This window comes from Scyliorhinus torazame, chromosome 11 (genome assembly GCF_047496885.1).
Source record: "Scyliorhinus torazame isolate Kashiwa2021f chromosome 11, sScyTor2.1, whole genome shotgun sequence".
Classification (NCBI taxonomy): Eukaryota; Metazoa; Chordata; class Chondrichthyes; order Carcharhiniformes; family Scyliorhinidae; genus Scyliorhinus; species Scyliorhinus torazame.
In genome coordinates, this window is record NC_092717.1 from 230,935,563 (window position 1) to 230,955,678 (window position 20,116).

Consider the following 20,116-nt stretch of genomic DNA (forward strand, 5'->3'; position numbering starts at 1 on the left):
GGCAGGGGGGCGTCGGTGTGGCAGGGGGGCGTCGGTGTGGCAGGGGGGCGTCGGTGTGGCAGGGGGGCGTCGGTGTGGCAGGGGGGCGTCGGTGTGGCAGGGGGGCGTCGGTGTGGCAGGGGGGCGTCGGTGTGGCAGGGGGGCGTCGGTGTGGCAGGGGGGCGTCGGTGTGGCAGGGGGGCGTCGGTGTGGCAGGGGGGCGTCGGTGTGGCAGGGGGGCGTCGGTGTGGCAGGGGGGCGTCGGTGTGGCAGGGGGGCGTCGGTGTGGCAGGGGGGCGTCGGTGTGGCAGGGGGGCGTCGGTGTGGCAGGGGGGCGTCGGTGTGGCAGGGGGCGTCGGTGTGGCAGGGGGCGTCGGTGTGGCAGGGGGCGTCGGTGTGGCAGGGGGCGTCGGTGTGGCAGGGGGCGTCGGTGTGGCAGGGGGCGTCGGTGTGGCAGGGGGCGTCGGTGTGGCAGGGGGCGTCGGTGTGGCAGGGGGCGTCGGTGTGGCAGGGGGCGTCGGTGTGGCAGGGGGCGTCGGTGTGGCAGGGGGCGTCGGTGTGGCAGGGGGCGTCGGTGTGGCAGGGGGCGTCGGTGTGGCAGGGGGCGTCGGTGTGGCAGGGGGCGTCGGTGTGGCAGGGGGCGTCGGTGTGGCAGGGGGCGTCGGTGTGGCAGGGGGCGTCGGTGTGGCAGGGGGCGTCGGTGTGGCAGGGGGCGTCGGTGTGGCAGGGGGCGTCGGTGTGGCAGGGGGCGTCGGTGTGGCAGGGGGCGTCGGTGTGGCAGGGGGCGTCGGTGTGGCAGGGGGCGTCGGTGTGGCAGGGGGCGTCGGTGTGGCAGGGGGCGTCGGTGTGGCAGGGGGCGTCGGTGTGGCAGGGGGCGTCGGTGTGGCAGGGGGCGTCGGTGTGGCAGGGGGCGTCGGTGTGGCAGGGGGCGTCGGTGTGGCAGGGGGCGTCGGTGTGGCAGGGGGCGTCGGTGTGGCAGGGGGCGTCGGTGTGGCAGGGGGCGTCGGTGTGGCAGGGGGCGTCGGTGTGGCAGGGGGCGTCGGTGTGGCAGGGGGCGTCGGTGTGGCAGGGGGCGTCGGTGTGGCAGGGGGCGTCGGTGTGGCAGGGGGCGTCGGTGTGGCAGGGGGCGTCGGTGTGGCAGGGGGCGTCGGTGTGGCAGGGGGCGTCGGTGTGGCAGGGGGCGTCGGTGTGGCAGGGGGCGTCGGTGTGGCAGGGGGCGTCGGTGTGGCAGGGGGCGTCGGTGTGGCAGGGGGCGTCGGTGTGGCAGGGGGCGTCGGTGTGGCAGGGGGCGTCGGTGTGGCAGGGGGCGTCGGTGTGGCAGGGGGCGTCGGTGTGGCAGGGGGCGTCGGTGTGGCAGGGGGCGTCGGTGTGGCAGGGGGCGTCGGTGTGGCAGGGGGCGTCGGTGTGGCAGGGGGCGTCGGTGTGGCAGGGGGCGTCGGTGTGGCAGGGGGCGTCGGTGTGGCAGGGGGCGTCGGTGTGGCAGGGGGCGTCGGTGTGGCAGGGGGCGTCGGTGTGGCAGGGGGCGTCGGTGTGGCAGGGGGCGTCGGTGTGGCAGGGGGCGTCGGTGTGGCAGGGGGCGTCGGTGTGGCAGGGGGCGTCGGTGTGGCAGGGGGCGTCGGTGTGGCAGGGGGCGTCGGTGTGGCAGGGGGCGTCGGTGTGGCAGGGGGCGTCGGTGTGGCAGGGGGCGTCGGTGTGGCAGGGGGCGTCGGTGTGGCAGGGGGCGTCGGTGTGGCAGGGGGCGTCGGTGTGGCAGGGGGCGTCGGTGTGGCAGGGGGCGTCGGTGTGGCAGGGGGCGTCGGTGTGGCAGGGGGCGTCGGTGTGGCAGGGGGCGTCGGTGTGGCAGGGGGCGTCGGTGTGGCAGGGGGCGTCGGTGTGGCAGGGGGCGTCGGTGTGGCAGGGGGCGTCGGTGTGGCAGGGGGCGTCGGTGTGGCAGGGGGCGTCGGTGTGGCAGGGGGCGTCGGTGTGGCAGGGGGCGTCGGTGTGGCAGGGGGCGTCGGTGTGGCAGGGGGCGTCGGTGTGGCAGGGGGCGTCGGTGTGGCGGGGGCGTCGGTGTGGCAGGGGGCGTCGGTGTGGCAGGGGGCGTCGGTGTGGCAGGGGGCGTCGGTGTGGCAGGGGGCGTCGGTGTGGCAGGGGGCGTCGGTGTGGCAGGGGGCGTCGGTGTGGCAGGGGGCGTCGGTGTGGCAGGGGGCGTCGGTGTGGCGGGGGGCGTCGGTGTGGCAGGGGGGCGTCGGTGTGGCAGGGGGGCGTCGGTGTGGCAGGGGGGCGTCGGTGTGGCAGGGGGGCGTCGGTGTGGCAGGGGGGCGTCGGTGTGGCAGGGGGGCGTCGGTGTGGCAGGGGGGCGTCGGTGTGGCAGGGGGGCGTCGGTGTGGCAGGGGGGCGTCGGTGTGGCAGGGGGGGCGTCGGTGTGGCAGGGGGGCGTCGGTGTGGCAGGGGGGCGTCGGTGTGGCAGGGGGGCGTCGGTGTGGCAGGGGGGCGTCGGTGTGGCAGGGGGGCGTCGGTGTGGCAGGGGGGCGTCGGTGTGGCAGGGGGGCGTCGGTGTGGCAGGGGGGCGTCGGTGTGGCAGGGGGGCGTCGGTGTGGCAGGGGGGCGTCGGTGTGGCAGGGGGGCGTCGGTGTGGCAGGGGGGCGTCGGTGTGGCAGGGGGGCGTCGGTGTGGCAGGGGGGCGTCGGTGTGGCAGGGGGGCGTCGGTGTGGCAGGGGGGCGTCGGTGTGGCAGGGGGGCGTCGGTGTGGCAGGGGGGCGTCGGTGTGGCAGGGGGGCGTCGGTGTGGCAGGGGGGCGTCGGTGTGGCAGGGGGGCGTCGGTGTGGCAGGGGGGCGTCGGTGTGGCGGGGGGCGTCGGTGTGGCAGGGGGGCGTCGGTGTGGCAGGGGGGGCGTCGGTGTGGCAGGGGGGCGTCGGTGTGGCAGGGGGGCGTCGGTGTGGCAGGGGGGCGTCGGTGTGGCAGGGGGGCGTCGGTGTGGCAGGGGGGCGTCGGTGTGGCAGGGGGGCGTCGGTGTGGCAGGGGGGCGTCGGTGTGGCAGGGGGGCGTCGGTGTGGCAGGGGGGCGTCGGTGTGGCAGGGGGGCGTCGGTGTGGCAGGGGGGCGTCGGTGTGGCAGGGGGGCGTCGGTGTGGCAGGGGGGCGTCGGTGTGGCAGGGGGGCGTCGGTGTGGCAGGGGGGCGTCGGTGTGGCAGGGGGGCGTCGGTGTGGCAGGGGGGCGTCGGTGTGGCAGGGGGGCGTCGGTGTGGCAGGGGGGCGTCGGTGTGGCAGGGGGGCGTCGGTGTGGCAGGGGGGCGTCGGTGTGGCAGGGGGGCGTCGGTGTGGCAGGGGGGCGTCGGTGTGGCAGGGGGGCGTGGGTGTGGCAGGGGGGCGTGGGTGTGGCAGGGGGGCGTGGGTGTGGCAGGGGGGCGTGGGTGTGGCAGGGGGGCGTGGGTGTGGCAGGGGGGCGTGGGTGTGGCAGGGGGGCGTGGGTGTGGCAGGGGGGCGTCGGTGTGGCAGGGGGGCGTCGGTGTGGCAGGGGGGCGTCGGTGTGGCAGGGGGGCGTCGGTGTGGCAGGGGGGCGTCGGTGTGGCAGGGGGGCGTCGGTGTGGCAGGGGGGCGTCGGTGTGGCAGGGGGGCGTCGGTGTGGCAGGGGGGCGTCGGTGTGGCAGGGGGGCGTCGGTGTGGCAGGGGGGCGTCGGTGTGGCAGGGGGGCGTCGGTGTGGCAGGGGGGCGTCGGTGTGGCAGGGGGGCGTCGGTGTGGCAGGGGGGCGTCGGTGTGGCAGGGGGGCGTCGGTGTGGCAGGGGGGCGTCGGTGTGGCAGGGGGGCGTCGGTGTGGCAGGGGGGCGTCGGTGTGGCAGGGGGGCGTCGGTGTGGCAGGGGGGCGTCGGTGTGGCAGGGGGGCGTCGGTGTGGCAGGGGGGCGTCGGTGTGGCAGGGGGGCGTCGGTGTGGCAGGGGGGCGTCGGTGTGGCAGGGGGGCGTCGGTGTGGCAGGGGGGCGTCGGTGTGGCAGGGGGGCGTCGGTGTGGCAGGGGGGCGTCGGTGTGGCAGGGGGGCGTCGGTGTGGCAGGGAGGCGTCGGTGTGGCAGGGAGGCGTCGGTGTGGCAGGGGGGGTGTCGGTGTGGCGGGGGGGTGTCGGTGTGGCAGGGGGGTGTCGGTGTGGCAGGGGGGCGTCGGTGTGGCAGGGGGGCGTCGGTGTGGCAGGGGGTGTCGGTGTGGCAGGGGGGTGTCGGTGTGGCAGGGGGGTGTCGGTGTGGCAGGGGGGTGTCGGTGTGGCAGGGGGTGTCGGTGTGGCAGGGGGGTGTCGGTGTGGCAGGGGGGTGTCGGTGTGGCAGGGGGGTGTCGGTGTGGCAGGGGGGTGTCGGTGTGGCAGGGGGGTGTCGGTGTGGCAGGGGGGTGTCGGTGTGGCAGGGGGGGGTGTCGGTGTGGCAGGGGGGGGTGTCGGTGTGGCGGGGGGGGGGGTGTCGGTGTAGATTTCCCTCCAGTGAGAGCAACTAAGTTAGACCTTCGAATTTATAAGAATGAGATGATCTCACAAAACAAACTTAAAGGGCTCAACAGTCTACAACTGTGGGGTCATAGTGTCAGGATATGGGGTCTACCATTTCAGATTAGAATAAAGGGTGATTTAGTGTGGTCAATCCACCTAACCTGCACATTTTGGGGTTGTGGGGGTGAAACCCACGCAGCCACGGGGAGAACGTGCAAACTCAACACAAACAGTGACCCAAGGCCGGGATTGAAGCTGGGTCCTCAGCGCCATCGGCAGCAGGGCTAACCTTTGTGCCACCCACAGAATCATAGAATTTACACTGCAGAAGGAGGCCATTCAGCCCATCGGGTCTGCACCAGCCCTCAGAAAGAGCACCCGACTTAAGCCCATGTCTCTACCCTATCTCAGTAATCCCACCTAACTTTTAGACACTAAGGGGCAATTTAGCATGGCCAATCCACCTAACCTGCACATCTTTGGACTGTGGAAGGAAACCGGAGCACCTGGAGGAAACCCACGCAGAAACGGGAAGAAACTGCAAACTCCACACAGACAGTCACCCAAGGTGGGTATTGAACTCAGGTCCCTGGAGCTGTGAGGCAGTAGTGCTAACTATTAGGACTAAAATGTCTTTACTCGGAGGGTTGTGAAACTTTGGAATTCTCTACCTCATGGGGAGGTGGATGGTGGGCGTTGAATATATTCAAGACAGAGAGTTGTAGGTCGTATTTTTGTAATTAAGGGAGTGAAGACATGGGCGACTATCAGAGGAAAGGGAGCAGAAGTAGAAGTACAGCTAATATCTTACTCAATCACAGAGTGGGCTCAAAAAGGCATACAACAATTTTCCTGCTCCATTTTCTCACGTTCTTGTATTGCACCTGAAGTCCTGAGAATGGTTTCAAGAAATTTTGGTTGAACAAGTGTCAGAGTTTGGATTTACCAGCTCCATCGTTTACATAAGAACATAAGAACTAGGAGCAGGAGTAGGCCATCTGGCCCCTCGAGCCTGCTCCACCATTCAATGAGATCATGGCTGATCTTTTGTGGACTCAGCTCCACTTTCCGGCCCGAACAACATAACCCTTAATCCCTTTATTCTTCAAAAAATTATCTATCTTTATCTTAAAAACATTTAATGAAGGAGCCTCAACTGCTTCACTGGGCAAGGAACTCCATAGATTCACAACCCTTTGGGTAAAGAAGTTCCTCCTAAACTCAGTCCTAAACCTACTTCCCCTTATTTTGAGGCTATGCCCCTAGTTCTGCTTTCACCCGCCAGTGGAAACAATCTGCCCGCATCTATCCTATCTATTCCCTTCATAATCTTATATGTTTCTACAAGATCCCCCCTCAATCCTTCTAAATTCCAACGAGTACAGTCCCAGTCTACTCAACCTCTCCTCGTAATCCAACCCCCTCAGCTCTGGGATTAACCTAGTGAATCTCCTTTGCACACCCTCCAGTGCCAGTACTGTAGCCACCTAAAATGGCTGATTCCCTATTAATTTGGCCAAAACCCGATTTAAAATGGCCAACCGAAAAGGCTGATGGGAAAAGCAGCCAACAGGACACAAACGGACAGCTGCAGACAGAATAGCGTATTCGGATCTGGGGAAGTCGGTCCAGAGCGATACCGTAGACTATTAGCAGCACATCAACACAGACATCTGCAGTTTAATCGGCTATCCCCGGGAACAATTGCAACATTGAGGCAATTGAATGCCGGGCCAGACCTTTCGGCGCCTGCAGTGGCCGAAACAAAGACAGGTGACCGACCACCCCCGGATCGAGGAATCGCCCCATTATTGGAGCATATCGAACCCAGTGATTGGGAACAAGTCCAATCACTTGGGACTCAGGGTCAAGGGCTGCCCCGAGAGGCGGGAAGCCCCTTGGCCCTATAAATTGAGGGGTCAAGTTCAGATCGCTCTCTCTCCAGTCTTCTCCTGCTCGCAACCTTAGCAAGAACATAGACCAGAAACTGTAAGTTTGACTCCAGCGATCGCTACCCGATAGAGATTCCTAGCCATCGACCTGTATTAGCCTTTTGAATCCCGCAGGCCAGACCCAATTCGATAAACCATTCGTTTCCCTGACCTGGTGGGCCATCTCCTAAAGTTAAGTATTGGCCAGTAGTGGTAGGTTTTGATATAGATAGTAGGATTATTGTGCAAGTATTGATTGCTGTACATAATAAATGACCGTTGATTTCAATCTTACTAAGCGGTGTGCTGACTTATTAATCATAACTCGAGCTTGTACCACGTGGTGGTATCAGAGAGATACCTGGCGACTCGTGAGCAAAGGTGACATAATCAGAGCTAATAAAACTAAGGCTAAAAAGGTCAACAGTACGTCCTTTCTCAAGTAAGGAGACCAAAACTGAACACAATACTCCAGGTGTGGCCTCACTAACACCGTATACAATTGCAGCATAACCTCCCTAGTCTTAAACTCCATCCCTCTAGCAATGAAGGACAAAATTCCATTTGCCTTCTTAATCACCTGTTGCACCTGCAAACCAACTTTTTGCGACTCATGCACTAGCACACCCAGGTCTCTCTGCACAGCAGCATGTTTTAATATTTTATTATTTAAATAATAATCCCTTTTGCTGTTATTCCTACCAAAATGGATAACCTCACATTTGTCAACATTGTATTCCATCTGCCAGACCCTAGCCCATTCACTTAGCCTATCCAAATCCCTCTGCAGACTTCCAGTATCCTCTGCACTTTTTGCTTTACCACTTATCTTAGTGTCGTCTGCAAACTTTGACACATTGCACTTGGTCCCCAACTCCAAATCATCGATGTGAATTGTGAACAGTTGTGGGCCCAACACTGATCCCTGAGGGACACCACTAGCTACTGATTGCCAACCAGAGAAACACCCATTAATCCCCACTCTTTGCTTTCTATTAATTAACCAATCCTCGATCCATGCTACTACTTTTCCCTTAATGCCATGCATCTTTATCTTATGCAGTAACCTTTTGTGTGGCACCTTGTCAAAGGCTTTCTGGAAATCCAGATATACCACATCCATTGGCTCCCCGTTATCTACCGCACTGTTAATGTCCTCAAAAAATTCCACTAAATTAGTTAGGCACGACCTGTCCTTTATGAACCCATGCTGCGTCTGCCCAATGGGACAATTTCCATCCAGATGCCTCGCTATATCTTCCTTGATGATAGATTCCAGCATCTTCCCTACTACCGAAGTTAAGCTCACTGGCCTATAATTACCCGCTTTCTGCCTACCTCCTTTTTAAAACAGTGGTGTCACGTTTGTTAATTTCCAATCCGCCATTGACTGGTGTATCGTAATAACCACAAATACTAATTTACATAAAACCCTTTATCCAAGCCCTAGCGATTTGCTGTTAAATCGATCATAAATTTGGAAGCATTTATGTTCTATTTTAAATAAATGAAGCATATGCTTGTAAAATGCACACCTGTTTTCCAAAGTTTGCAACAATTCAAAACAAATATACATTTTTAAAATCCGCCTTTTTTCCCTCAAATTAAGGTTGAACATTAAAAAAGGGTTGAAAATTAGAACTTTCAATGAAAAAGTCTCACCTATATTAAAATGAAAATCCATGAAAAATTAACTTGGCAGGTTAAGTGAAAGATAAATAAACAATTAATACCTTCTGACACTAACTCTTCCCCAGGAAACTTTTGATCGAAATTAATCTTCCGAAGTGGACTGCTTCCATAAACTATCTGTTCAACTCCACGACGATTCTGGCTCAGTGCTCTGAGGTAATGATTGAGGGCAGGAGGGAGAGAAGACAACGACGATAGGCAAGGTAACAATGAAAGTTAAGTGTAGGTTGATAACGAAAGCAACTAGTACATTTACATTTTAAGCTGTAAAAATTGCTATTTTGTTCTATTTTTACAGTGAATCTTCATGCTGATAACAAGGAATACTAATAAAACACACTTTCTGGATGGACAAAGGTTCCGAAGAAAGCCAGCTATTCAATAAAGTTCCCTCTCTGTTTCAATATGTCATAACTCAGAAGGCCAACCTTTTACTGAAAGACTGTAAACGCTTTCCTCATGTCATCAAGTCTGAAGGAATTTGCTAATGAAAAATTGTGAATAGTTTAAAATTGCGGAATTTACTTAAGTTTGGTTTGTAAACAATGTCGTTAACCTCAACTATTTTAGTCTCTTGTCTTGACAGATGCAATTCACATAATGTCCACACAGCAGTCGGTAGACACCCTTCAGAACCCTGGATGATTTTTGTCTGTAGTCCAGATATGCAGATAACAAATATCCTGATTCAACTACTGCCAGACAAATGTTTTTAAACAAGTCACCAGCGTAACAGAAGAAACTACAAATTAAATTTACTGCTAGAAAAAAAGTCAGAAGGTATGGACAAGTATAATCTTCTCAAACTTCCAAAGTAACACAAATTGTAAACGTCACTTACCTTCTTAGCTGCTGTCGTGCCACCTCGTCTCCGCAAAAGAAACAAATTCTACAAAGCAATGCGGAATCCATTGAACAGTGAAGGTATTCTCTTAAAGTGGAGTTGCAGGTTACTGTAATTATCTGAGAAGTCACATACACATGGATCAAAACCAAACTAAGGTCTGACACTAAAAGCAACAATCAGTGAATACTAGAAATTTGAAAACAAAAAAGCTGGAAATATTGAATAGTTCAAGTGGCATCTCTAGAGACAGAAACAACAAGTTAGTATTTCATCAGAACTGGAAAAAGTTAGAAATGCAGTAAATTTCAAGAACCTGTACAGGCAGAGAAAGAAGTTAGGAGACTAGAGAACAAACAAAAGAGAATATGTTGCCAAAGCTGTCAAGCTACCCTCTATCTTGCAGAGAATACCGTGACTCAAACACCACACATCGCACCATCTTCTCCAGGTCTGTCACTAATCTAAACTCTTGTTAAAAATTCATTCAGAGGAATTGGGCCTTGCTGACAAGGCCAACTTTTATTATCCATCCTTAAATGCCCTCAAGGTGGTGGTGAGATGCCTTCTTGAACTGTTGCAATCCATGTGGTGTAGGTACGGTCATGAATTTGCCTTACAACAATAGTAAAACAAATTCAACAAAATATAAGATGTGCAATGTCCAGCAATAGGTGGAAATCTGCCTAGAGACAGCAGTAGACAGTATTCAAAAGGCTCTATCAATAACAAGATTAGAAGGCAGTTGAGATAAGAATTGGATGCGAATGGAATGAGTAGAAACAATTTAAATAGACGATTGGGAAAATCAATGAGGTATATATATATATTATATGTTATGTCTAGAGTCAAAAGGTTGATGGGGAAGACAGCCAAATACATAGAAGGCATAATCAAAGTGGACCCTCAGAAACAAGGGAGGCCAGTTAATATCTAGCAGGCAGAAGCAGACCACCTAATTTTCCAGGTAGCAGCCAAAAAGCCAGTTTCCAGCTAGCAGCTGGAGGCCAATGTTTTACATGCAATTCTCTAAATTTTAGAGCCAAGACAGTGTAGAAAACCTTCGTAAAGCCAATTCAAATATCTTCAAGTCTGGGAAATGCCTTTTCCTGGTCCAGTGATTATCACCCCTGTATTGAGTGATAATTAGAAGCTGATTTTATCTTATAGAGATTTATTTACTTTGGGTGTTGTTTAAGGAACAGGGGAAGTTTTACAGAGTTCAGGTATCGTAGATATAATCTGGAATAAGGGGTACTTTCTACATAAACTGTGGTTTAGTAATTCATAAAGCTTAATTGTCATAAAGTAGTCCTGCTCGTGTGTATTTCTCTTTTCTTTACTTTAATAAATAGTCTTTAATAATTGTTACACAACAGCTGGGCTATTTATTCTCACTGGGGTTTCACTTGTCTTCTCACACAAAATAAAACTATACACCCTCACAAACTAGTGTTCCAGTTGGGATACCCTTGTAGATATCATCAGCGTGCTCCGTGACAGTACACCCATAGAGCTGTATGGCACAGAATTCCAGGATTTTGACCCAGCTACAGTCCAAGAAACAGCAAGATATATATCAAGTCAGGATGGTGAGTGGTTTGGAGGGGATCATTCAGGTGGTGGTGTTCTGGTTGCTTTGTTGCTCTTGCCCTTTTAGATGGTAGTGGCTGTGGAAGGTGCTATCTCAGGAGCCTCGGTGAGCTCCTGTAGTGCATCTTGTAGATACCGTACACTGCTGCCGTTGTGCAACAGGTTAGGTGGGGTAATAGGGATAAGGCGGGGTAGAGATAGGGTGCTCCTTCAGAGGGTTGGTGCAGACTTGATTTGCCGAATGGCCTCCTTCTGCACTGTAGGGATTCGATGGTGGAGAGAGTGCGAATGTTTGTGGATGGGGTGCCAATCAAGCGGGCTGCTTGATTGTAAAGTCAAAAAGTTGTCTATTTTCTTAGAAATTAGTTATTCTTGTTCTTTACTACACACTATCTTACCTCTCGAGTCCGTTCCTTGAGTACAAATTGAGCTGGAGAAATATTTATAACATTGGTGGTCATAAAAGTTTTCATCTGTGAATCCGTGAAACAAGCTGCCTTAATGTAAGCAGCCCGAGAGCCAGTGTTTCTCATACAGAAAGTTATCTTGTTCATTTTGTCTGGGGTGATATTGTTTAAATTCACCACATAGCTGCCTGATTGTTTATTAACATCTTCCAATATAATGTTGCTTGTTCCTCCATAACCGGAAAGTGGAATCTGCAAATAAAGGTGACGTTTTGATGCACGCACACAATTAGTTTCAACTTATTGATCACTTGCAGAATCTACAATACAATTACAATCTTGTCCTGACTTTCCTTTCTTGGGAATCATATGGGCCATCTACATAATGCAGGGAACAGTTACCAGTCGAACAACCTTTACAAAGAATTAGAAGTTATGAAAACAAATTAGCTTTAGGAAGACAGCTACAATTTATGCTGTTCACATCAGCATCTATTTTTATCCTGATGATTTTCTTAGCCCTTTCCCAGTCTGTTTTTGTAGGGAAAAACAGGAGTAAATGCCGCTAAACAATAAAGTCCAGGAGGTAGGAATTTATTCATCAGGATCCCAAATACTACCAAGTACTGGGACAGATTGATTTGGGAAATGAATTCATGATTACAGACAGGTTAGATTCGAGAGCACTCTGACCAACACAAATCAGATGGGCTACATCTGAATATAGCTGGGACCATTACCGTTGACGGGAGGATGACAGACACTGAAAAGAAACAGTTAATCCAGAGAAAAAGCCACTCATGGCTTATGTGTGTTGATAATGAAATAAAACTAACATTAGGTTGCTTTAACAACTGGCAGATAGGACCTGGTTTATCATTCGCAAAAGAAAAATTATGCGATGTGAAGCCCCTATACAGCATTGACACAGAATACCTAAAAGACACATTAGGTATGGTTATGAACTGCTCTTTTAATGTTTCGCTAGTTTGACTGCATCCAGGGTTACCTGCAATCACGTTTCTAAGAGCAAGACCTTGTGGGGTTTGACATTTTGCCACATACTGCTTTGGATGGCCTTGTCGTAGGGAAAGTAACTTTTTTTAAAGAAAATATTTTATTGAGGCATTTATAATTTTAACATTCTAAACAACAGAGCGGTCCAACACGCGCAAAAACCCCACAATAACATACCCAACTTCCCCCCGCCCCAACTCCTAGCTACCCATATATTAGATTCCCTGCCCTTAGTAAGGAAAGTAATTTAAGATACTGTGCATCTTTCAGAATTTAAAAGACCAAGTAATTGAACTGATCTGTTTTGCAGCATTTATTTTGTTTCAGTTTTAATTAATTATACTTACTGTGAATTTTACTCCTGGTCGAGTTGAACGTATCCCAGACTGCTTAATTTCGAGCCTTGCCAACATGCAAGCAACCCGTGTTGGTGCAAATAAAAGATGCACACAGACATCTTCTTTAGGGCAAACCATCAACTCGCGATTATTAGTTAGTCTTTCCTCAGGACCAAATGTGCTCTGTAACTAAAAAAAACCAATTGTTCTATCAGAAATTAAAGAATACCTTGACTAACATTTTCAGAACTACTGCCGACAGAAACATCAGAATGTGTATCAGTTAGAAAATATACCATTTAAAAACCACAGCAAAAAACAAATCTTAAGTGTAAAGCTAGGCTCATTTTGAGTGCGGACTGCTTGCTCAAGCACAAATATTTATTAGCACAACAGAGAACCACATGTAAAAGACGTGAACTAGACTGGATGGTGTTTTTCCTTGGCCAAGGTCAAGTCAAGTCCTTGGTACAGTGGATCATTAATATACATTGTGACTAATAGCTTCAGATATCAAGGGTAATAAGTTTAAATTTAATTAATCATACTTTCTATTTTGCAGGTGGGTGAGCTTAGAAAATAGTGGATGCACCATTTTGCTCACTTTCAACCTGACCAATGTTTTTTTTAGAAAATATTTTACTGAAGCATTTGTAATTTTCAGTTTAACATATTAACATTTCTTACACAACCGCGCATCCGACACATGCAAAATACCTAAACAAAAAAAACGAGAAAACGCCCCTACTACCCCAGCCCTATTCCTTAATTACCCGAATACGAAGTTCCCTGTCCTTATCTAACAATGCCACGCCTCCTGTTTTCCTCCCCCCCCCCACCCCCACTTACTGCTGCGTTCAGTTTTCCTTGAAGAAACCAATGAACGGTTGCCATCCCCGGGCGAACCCCTGAAAAGCGATTTATTTCATTTCATTTCATTTCATTCAAGGCAAACTTGATTTTTTTCCAGACTGAGAAACCTTGCCATATCGCTGATCCACACTCCTGCCTTCGGGGGCTCCGAGTCCCTCCATCCCAGCAAAATCAGTCTCCGGGCCACGAGGAAGAAGAAGGCCAGGACATCAGCCTCCCTCTCCCCCGGATCTTCCGATACCCCAAATATTGCCAGTTCTGGACTCTGGAGTTACCCTCCCTTCCAGGACTTCTGACATAACGTCCGCAAATCCCTGCCAGAATCCCCACAACTTCGGACATGCCCAGAACATATGTACATGGTTCGCTGGGCTACCCCCACATCTGTCCTCCACCTTCTCAAAGAACCTGCTCATCTGGGCTGCCGTCATGTGGGCCCTGTGGACCACCTTTAACTGGATCAAGCTAAGCCTGGCACACGACGAGGATAATTGACCCTCTTCAAAGCTTTTCCCCACAGTTCAATTTCGAGCTCTTCTCCCAGCTACTCTTTCCACTTCCTCTTCACCTCTCTGATAGGGGCCCCTTCCCACTCCATCAACTCCCTGCATTTCTCCAAAACCCACCCCTCTCCAACCCCCGTTTTTGACATCACCTTATTCTGAAGTCCCCTCAGGGAGAGTCGGGGGAGGCGAGGAAAGCTTGGAACCTGCCTCCGTACAAATTCCCGTACCTGTAGGTACCGAAACCCGTTCCCACCCGTCAACTCAAACTCCTCCTCTAATGCCTCCAGGCTCGGGAAACCCTCGTGAATGAAGAGATCCCCAAATCTCTCAATCCCTGCCCGCTGCCATCTCTTAAAGCCCCCATCCAACCCCCCAGGGCAAATTGGTGGTTGCCACAAATTGGTGACCACACGGACGCCCCTTCCAATCTCATGTGTTGCCTTCATTGCCCCCACACCCTCAGGGCTGCCACCACCACAGGGCTTGTAGAGTACCGGGCCAGTGAGAACGGCAGAGGCGCCGTTAGTAAAGCCTCCAGGCTCGTACCCTTGCAGGATGCCGCTTCCACTTGCTCCCAACCCGACCCCTCCCCCACTGCCCAGATCCTGACCATCGATATGTTGGCCACCCAGTAATAGTTAATAAAGCTCGGGAGGGCCAAGCCCCTCTCTCCACGACCCCATTCCAGGAGCGTCTTCTTTACTCTCTGGGTTTTACCCGCCCACACAAAACACGATATTGCCGCGTTCTTTTTCCTGAAAAAAAGCCTTTGGGTCAAAAATCTGAAGACATTGAAAAAAGAAGAGCAGTCTCGGAAGGACCGTCATCGTCACAGTCTGGACCCTCCTCGCCAGCGTCAGCGGGGGCATGTCCCATCTGCGGAAGTCCATTTTCATTTGATCGACCGCTTTGCCCAGATTTAACTTATGAAGCTGCCCCCAATACTTAGCACTCAAATCCCCAGATATCTAAAACTCCTCTCAGCCACTTTAAAAGGTAACTCCTTCAATCTCCTTTCCTGCCCCCGTGCCTGGATCACGAACATCTCGCTCTTTCCCATATTTAACTTGTAAACTGAAAATCGCCCAAATTCTCCTAGTATCTCCATGATTTCAGCCACTTCCCACCCCCCCCCCCCCCATAAAAAACCGGGTCTGTGATACAGAGCAGCATGTCGTCCACATAGAGAGAGACCCTGTGCTCCACACACACCCCCCGCCCCCCACACACCCCCGTTACTATCCCCCGCCAGGCATTCAATGATTTAAGGGCCATAAGGGCTCTATGGCCAGGGCAAACAGTAATGGGGAAAGCGGGCATCCCTGCCTTGCCCCCCTACAGAGACTAAAGTATTCTGGCCGGACTCAGTTGGTTCTTACATTCACCACTAGAACCTGATATAACAGCCGGACTCAATCCACAAATCCCTGCCCGAACCCAAACCTGCCTAAAATATCCCAGATACTTCCACTCCACCCGGTCGAAAGCCTTCTCCGCGTCCATGGCTACTGCCACCTCAACATCGCGCCCCTCCACTGGCATCATTATAACATTAAGAAGCCGTCTAATATTGGACGTCAGGTGCCTGCCCTTCACAAATCCTTCTGATCCTCCCAGATTACCTCCGGGACACAATCCTCTATTCGGGTAGCCAAGATCTTTGCCAGCAATTTAGCATCCACATTTAAAAGGGAAATTGGATTGTACGATCCACAGCTCTCCGGGCCCTCGTCTCGCTTCAGGACAAGAGAGATTGATGCCTGTGATAGCGTTGGGGAAAGCACTCCCAGCTCCTTGGACTCGTTAAAAGCCTTGACCAGAAGCAGCCCAAAAAACTTTCTATAAAATTCCACTGGGATCCATCAGGTCCGAGGCCTTGCCCGATTGCATCGCCCCCAATCCGTCTATTACCTCCCTGAGCCCAATTGGGCCCCCCAGGACTTCCACCAGCTCCTCATCTACCTTCGGGAACTCTAGCCTCTCCAAGAATTGATTCATACCCTCCTCCCCGACCGGGAGTTCCAACTCATATAATCGACTATAGAATTACGGAACACGTCGTTAACCGCCCCCGAGTCCATCACTACCTTCCCCTCATATCCTTTATTTCCCCTATTTCTCTCGCCATCTCCTGCTTCCTCAGCTGATGCGCCAGCATCCTGCTAGCCTTCTCCCCATATTCATATATTGCCCCTTTTACCCGCCTCAGCTGTCCCTCCACCTTACCTGTGTAAAGGAGTCCAAATTCCATTTGGAGTCGCTGATGTTCATTTAGGAGCTCCTCATTCGGAGACTCTGCATATCTCCTGTCCACCTGCAAGATTTCTCCTACAACCTGTCCTGCTCCACCCATTGTCTTTTCCCTGTGGGCCCGAATCAAAATACATTCCCCTCTAATGACCGCCTTCAATGCCTCCCACCCCACCCCAGCCGCAGTCTCTCCAGTGTCGTTGTTCTTTATATACCCCCGAATGGTCTCCCTCACAGATCTCGTCGTCCGCTAACAGCCCTGCCTCTAATCTCCACTGCGGGCGCTGGGACTTTCTTGTACTGACCCGCAGGTCTATCCAATGTGGCGCATGGTCTGACACCACAATTGCGGAGTACTCGGTATCCTCCACCCCCGCCAACAGTGTTTTATCCAGTCCAAGGTAATCTATCCTGGAGTATGCCTTGTGCACATGAGTAGAATGAATACTCCTTGCTCCGTGGGTTCTCAAATCTCCACAGATCAACCCCTCCCATGCGCTCCATGAACCCCCGCAGTTTTTTCGCCATTTCTGATACCTTCCCTGGCCGAGAACTCGAACGGTCCATCCTCGGATCTGGGACCATTTTGAAGTCACCCCCATAACCAACCGGTGCGAGTCAAGGTCCGGGATCTTTCCCAGCACCTTCCTGACAACCGTGACATCATCCCAGTTTGGGGCATATATATTTATCAACACCACTGCCATTCCCTCCAGTTTGCCGCTAACCATAATAAATCTGCCTCCCTGGTCTGCCTCTATCTACCCAACCTCAAATGCCACACTTTTGTTAATCAGGATGGCCACCCCCCTTGTTAGTCCAGTCCCGAATGGAATAACTGTCCAACCATCCCTTCTTCAATCTAACTTGGTCTCTCAGCTTCAAGAGTGTCTCCTGTAGCATGGCCACATCCGTTTTTAGCTGTCTCAAGGGCGAACACATGGGCCCTTTTGACCGGCCCATTCAGTCCACGAACATTCCACATCACCAGTCTGGTCGGGGTCAATCAGCCATGACCTTTCCTAGGCCAGCCCTTAGCCCATGTCCCGCACCTCCCCTTGCCTGCCCCTCGGCAGCCACCGCCATCTGGTCTCCATCTCCAACCTCCTAAATGTCCCCTAGTCGTCAGCAGACCCCTCCCACCCCCCCTCCATCTCTCTTCAGCTCTTCCCCCCACTTTGCTCCAGTGACAACCTGACCAATGTTTACAGACAACCTACATTATAGTGTCAGATGCAATAAGTCATTAAAGCCAACTTGGAAGGAGAAATTACTTAAGTATGACTTAAACAAAAGCCTATTTTCTTGGAGAAAGAAGAACAACAAAGAAAATAAAAGTGAAAACTAAATGATTAATTCAAATGCCCTGGAGGAAAAAAGCCCCTCAGGTTTCCAAATGCAAGTTGCATATTAATGCAGACTTTTATTTCAGACTTACTTGAAAACAGTCTTGATCTTGACCTTTGATGAACAGACGCAACTGCTGAGTAAGAGATGAAGAATTGTTTCTGAGAATAAGCTTCTGTTGACTGCAAGACAAAAAAGAATTAGAAAACGTATAAACTAACTAAAAGGAACATTGTAAATTAGAAATAAGATACGAGAGGAAGAAGCTTTCACTGATGGTTTTCAGAACAATTTCTGCTCTCTAGATAAAGGAGTTAATTAATGGGTTTATTTGGTGGAACATAGGTTCACTGCTATACTAGGTTATATGAAAGTCGTCTTAGCCCCAGAGGATCATTGGCTGCTCTCCCCTTTTGAGAGCTGACTGATGGTGATTTAACATGAGGGTCGCCACACCTCAGGGGAGGTGCAAGATTGAGGTGGGGCCCTTCATAGATAACCTCAGCCAGCACGGGAATTGAACCCACGCAGTTAGCGTCACTCTACATCATGAACCAACTGTCCAGCCAACTGAGCTAACCAACTAGATTATACACCTTTATACAGTGTTTATGAATACAGTGACAGTAAGCTAAAATTTGTGAATACAACTATACAATTATCCATGTAAAAATGGAAGAAAAAAAGTCAAAGAGGAAGACAAATTTATGATGCCCAGTATGTTGACTTCCCTCCTTTCATATGCTCTAGAGCTCTGGAGGAAAGATTGACAACACTGCTTCAGCCATGTGTTGGAAGTAACATGGGTGAGAGCGAATGGTACATTTTACGGCAAACAAAGTTTGTTTACTCAATAAAGTCTGCTTATAAACGCCACCATGGAACTGCAGCAAATGAAATTTGTGCTTGATTGAAACTACAACAATTTCACCTGGTAAAACACTGAAATACAAGAATGGAAGATAGTTATATAGCAATTATATACGCAAGATCAAGTTCAGTCACTTACTGCATTGATTGACGGCAGAATTACCAATCATTGCTTTTCTGGCCAGGAATACTGGTGCCACTGTATGCTGACATTTAATCTTATTAAAACAATAAGTTTGTTCACTGGATGCAGGTGCTGTTGGCACCAGCAGCATTGATTGCCTGAAGATGATGGTCATGAGCCAGCTTCTTGAACTGCTGCAATCTATGTGGAGTAGGCTACAGCCACATTGCGGCTAGGCAAGGATTATCATCATCAGATCGGCATCAAGGAACAGCTTGAATTGATAGACATGAACTAGTTTGTACAACTGGCTCTGGTGAGGGATATTTCCCATTAAGGTTACTGATTGTTGGATATTACACATCATTTGAAAATAAAACATACTAGAAACCATCATTTTATTAAGCGTGCTTCAAGTTATATTTTGTTGATGTCCCTTGGAAAGCACAGCATAGCAAATGAACTAATCTAGGATACTATGTGCAAATTGATTGATAATCATCTCTAAAACAAACCACATAATACAATCTTGTAATAAAAATGGGACCACTCTATTGCACCGTTTAGGAATACTTAACAAACCCTTGCATGCATTTTTAGACATGTGGATTTAGCATAAAAGTGTTCAGTTATTGATACAAGTCTGACTCTACCGGTTTGCATCAACAAAAACAGCAAATAAAATTGACCTTTCTGCAAAACTGGCCTTTCTGGGCAGCACGGTAGCACAGTGGTTAGCATTGTTGCTTCACAGCGCCAGGGTGCCAGGATCAATTCCCGACTTGGGTCACTGTCTGTGCGGAGTCTGCACGTTTTCCCTGTGTCTGCGTGGGTTTCCTTCCACAAATCCCCAAAGACTGCTGTTAGGTGGATTGGACATTCTGAATTCTTCCTCGGTGTACCCGAACCGGTGCCGGAACATGGCAACTACTTGCTTTTCACAATACCTTCATTGCAGTGAAGGCATACTACTTGTGACACTAATAAAGATCATTAAAAAAACTGCACCAAGCTAGCTTTGGAACAAAACAACTTTGATAATGGAACTGTACACTCCTCAAAAATAATTTCACAAATACCAAAAGTGGATTCTGCCACTGTTTAAAATTCCTTCCCATGACCAGAAAGATGCTGCACATAATTTTCACCCTGTACATCACATGCCACCAAGAATAAAGAAACAAGATCTAGGCCAACAGGAAGTTTTGAAACTTTTATTACAAATCATAGCAAAACTTAGAACTTTCAACTGAAATTTAAACACCCGAATATACACCTCACAACTTTCACATTGATTTCCATCTCTGAACAGTGCTACATAGCCTGCAGCTGGAAAGCACAACTGCATATTTGATTCTGTAGCCAAACCTTATTACCGCTGATAGTCATTCAGGGCATCACATTGACAATAGCCCTCCCCATCTCCAGATCCAAAAACGCCACAACAAAACCCTACATACTGAAGAACAGATGGACAACAGTGAAGAATCATAGAATCAGAGTGCAGGATTCTGGCGGTAGCATTCCGTCTTGGTAAGATAATGGCTTGCGCCATGGTGGTTAACTCTGTTAAGCATTACCTGTTGTGGTTCAGGAGCCTGACCCAAACACAGCAGTCTCTGTTACATTTGCTGCAGAGGAAGACAGTGTGCCAAGGTACATAATTCACTTTCCTCCGTTTTCTCTGGGCTTCCTTTGTTGACTAGCTGAGCTTTTGGCATTCCTCTTCCCTTCTGCCTCTAGAGGTCATGGCCACCATCGACCATCTCTCAGATGTTAGGTCAAATCATAGAATTTACAGTGCAGGAGGCCATTCAGCCCATCGGGTCTGCACCAGCTCTTTTTTTTTTTTCGAAAGAGCACCCTACCCAACCCACGCCTCCACCCTATCCCCATAAC

General features: G+C 51.4%; 1 protein-coding gene across 3 annotated transcripts in view; it reads right to left on the reverse strand.

Moving 5' to 3' along the window:
* cep192 (centrosomal protein 192) overlaps nt 1-20,116 on the reverse strand; it is a 203,953-nt gene that overhangs the window by 62,369 nt on the left and 121,468 nt on the right. For all 3 annotated transcript variants that reach the window (XM_072468422.1, XM_072468423.1, XM_072468421.1), the window contains 5 exons: nt 17,315-17,405; nt 12,257-12,436; nt 10,884-11,144; nt 8,890-9,011; nt 8,090-8,199 (listed from right to left, as the gene is read on the reverse strand). In XM_072468422.1, the coding sequence (XP_072324523.1) occupies nt 8,090-8,199; nt 8,890-9,011; nt 10,884-11,144; nt 12,257-12,436; nt 17,315-17,405 (764 nt within the window). The remainder of the gene's footprint in view (nt 1-8,089; nt 8,200-8,889; nt 9,012-10,883; nt 11,145-12,256; nt 12,437-17,314; nt 17,406-20,116) is intronic.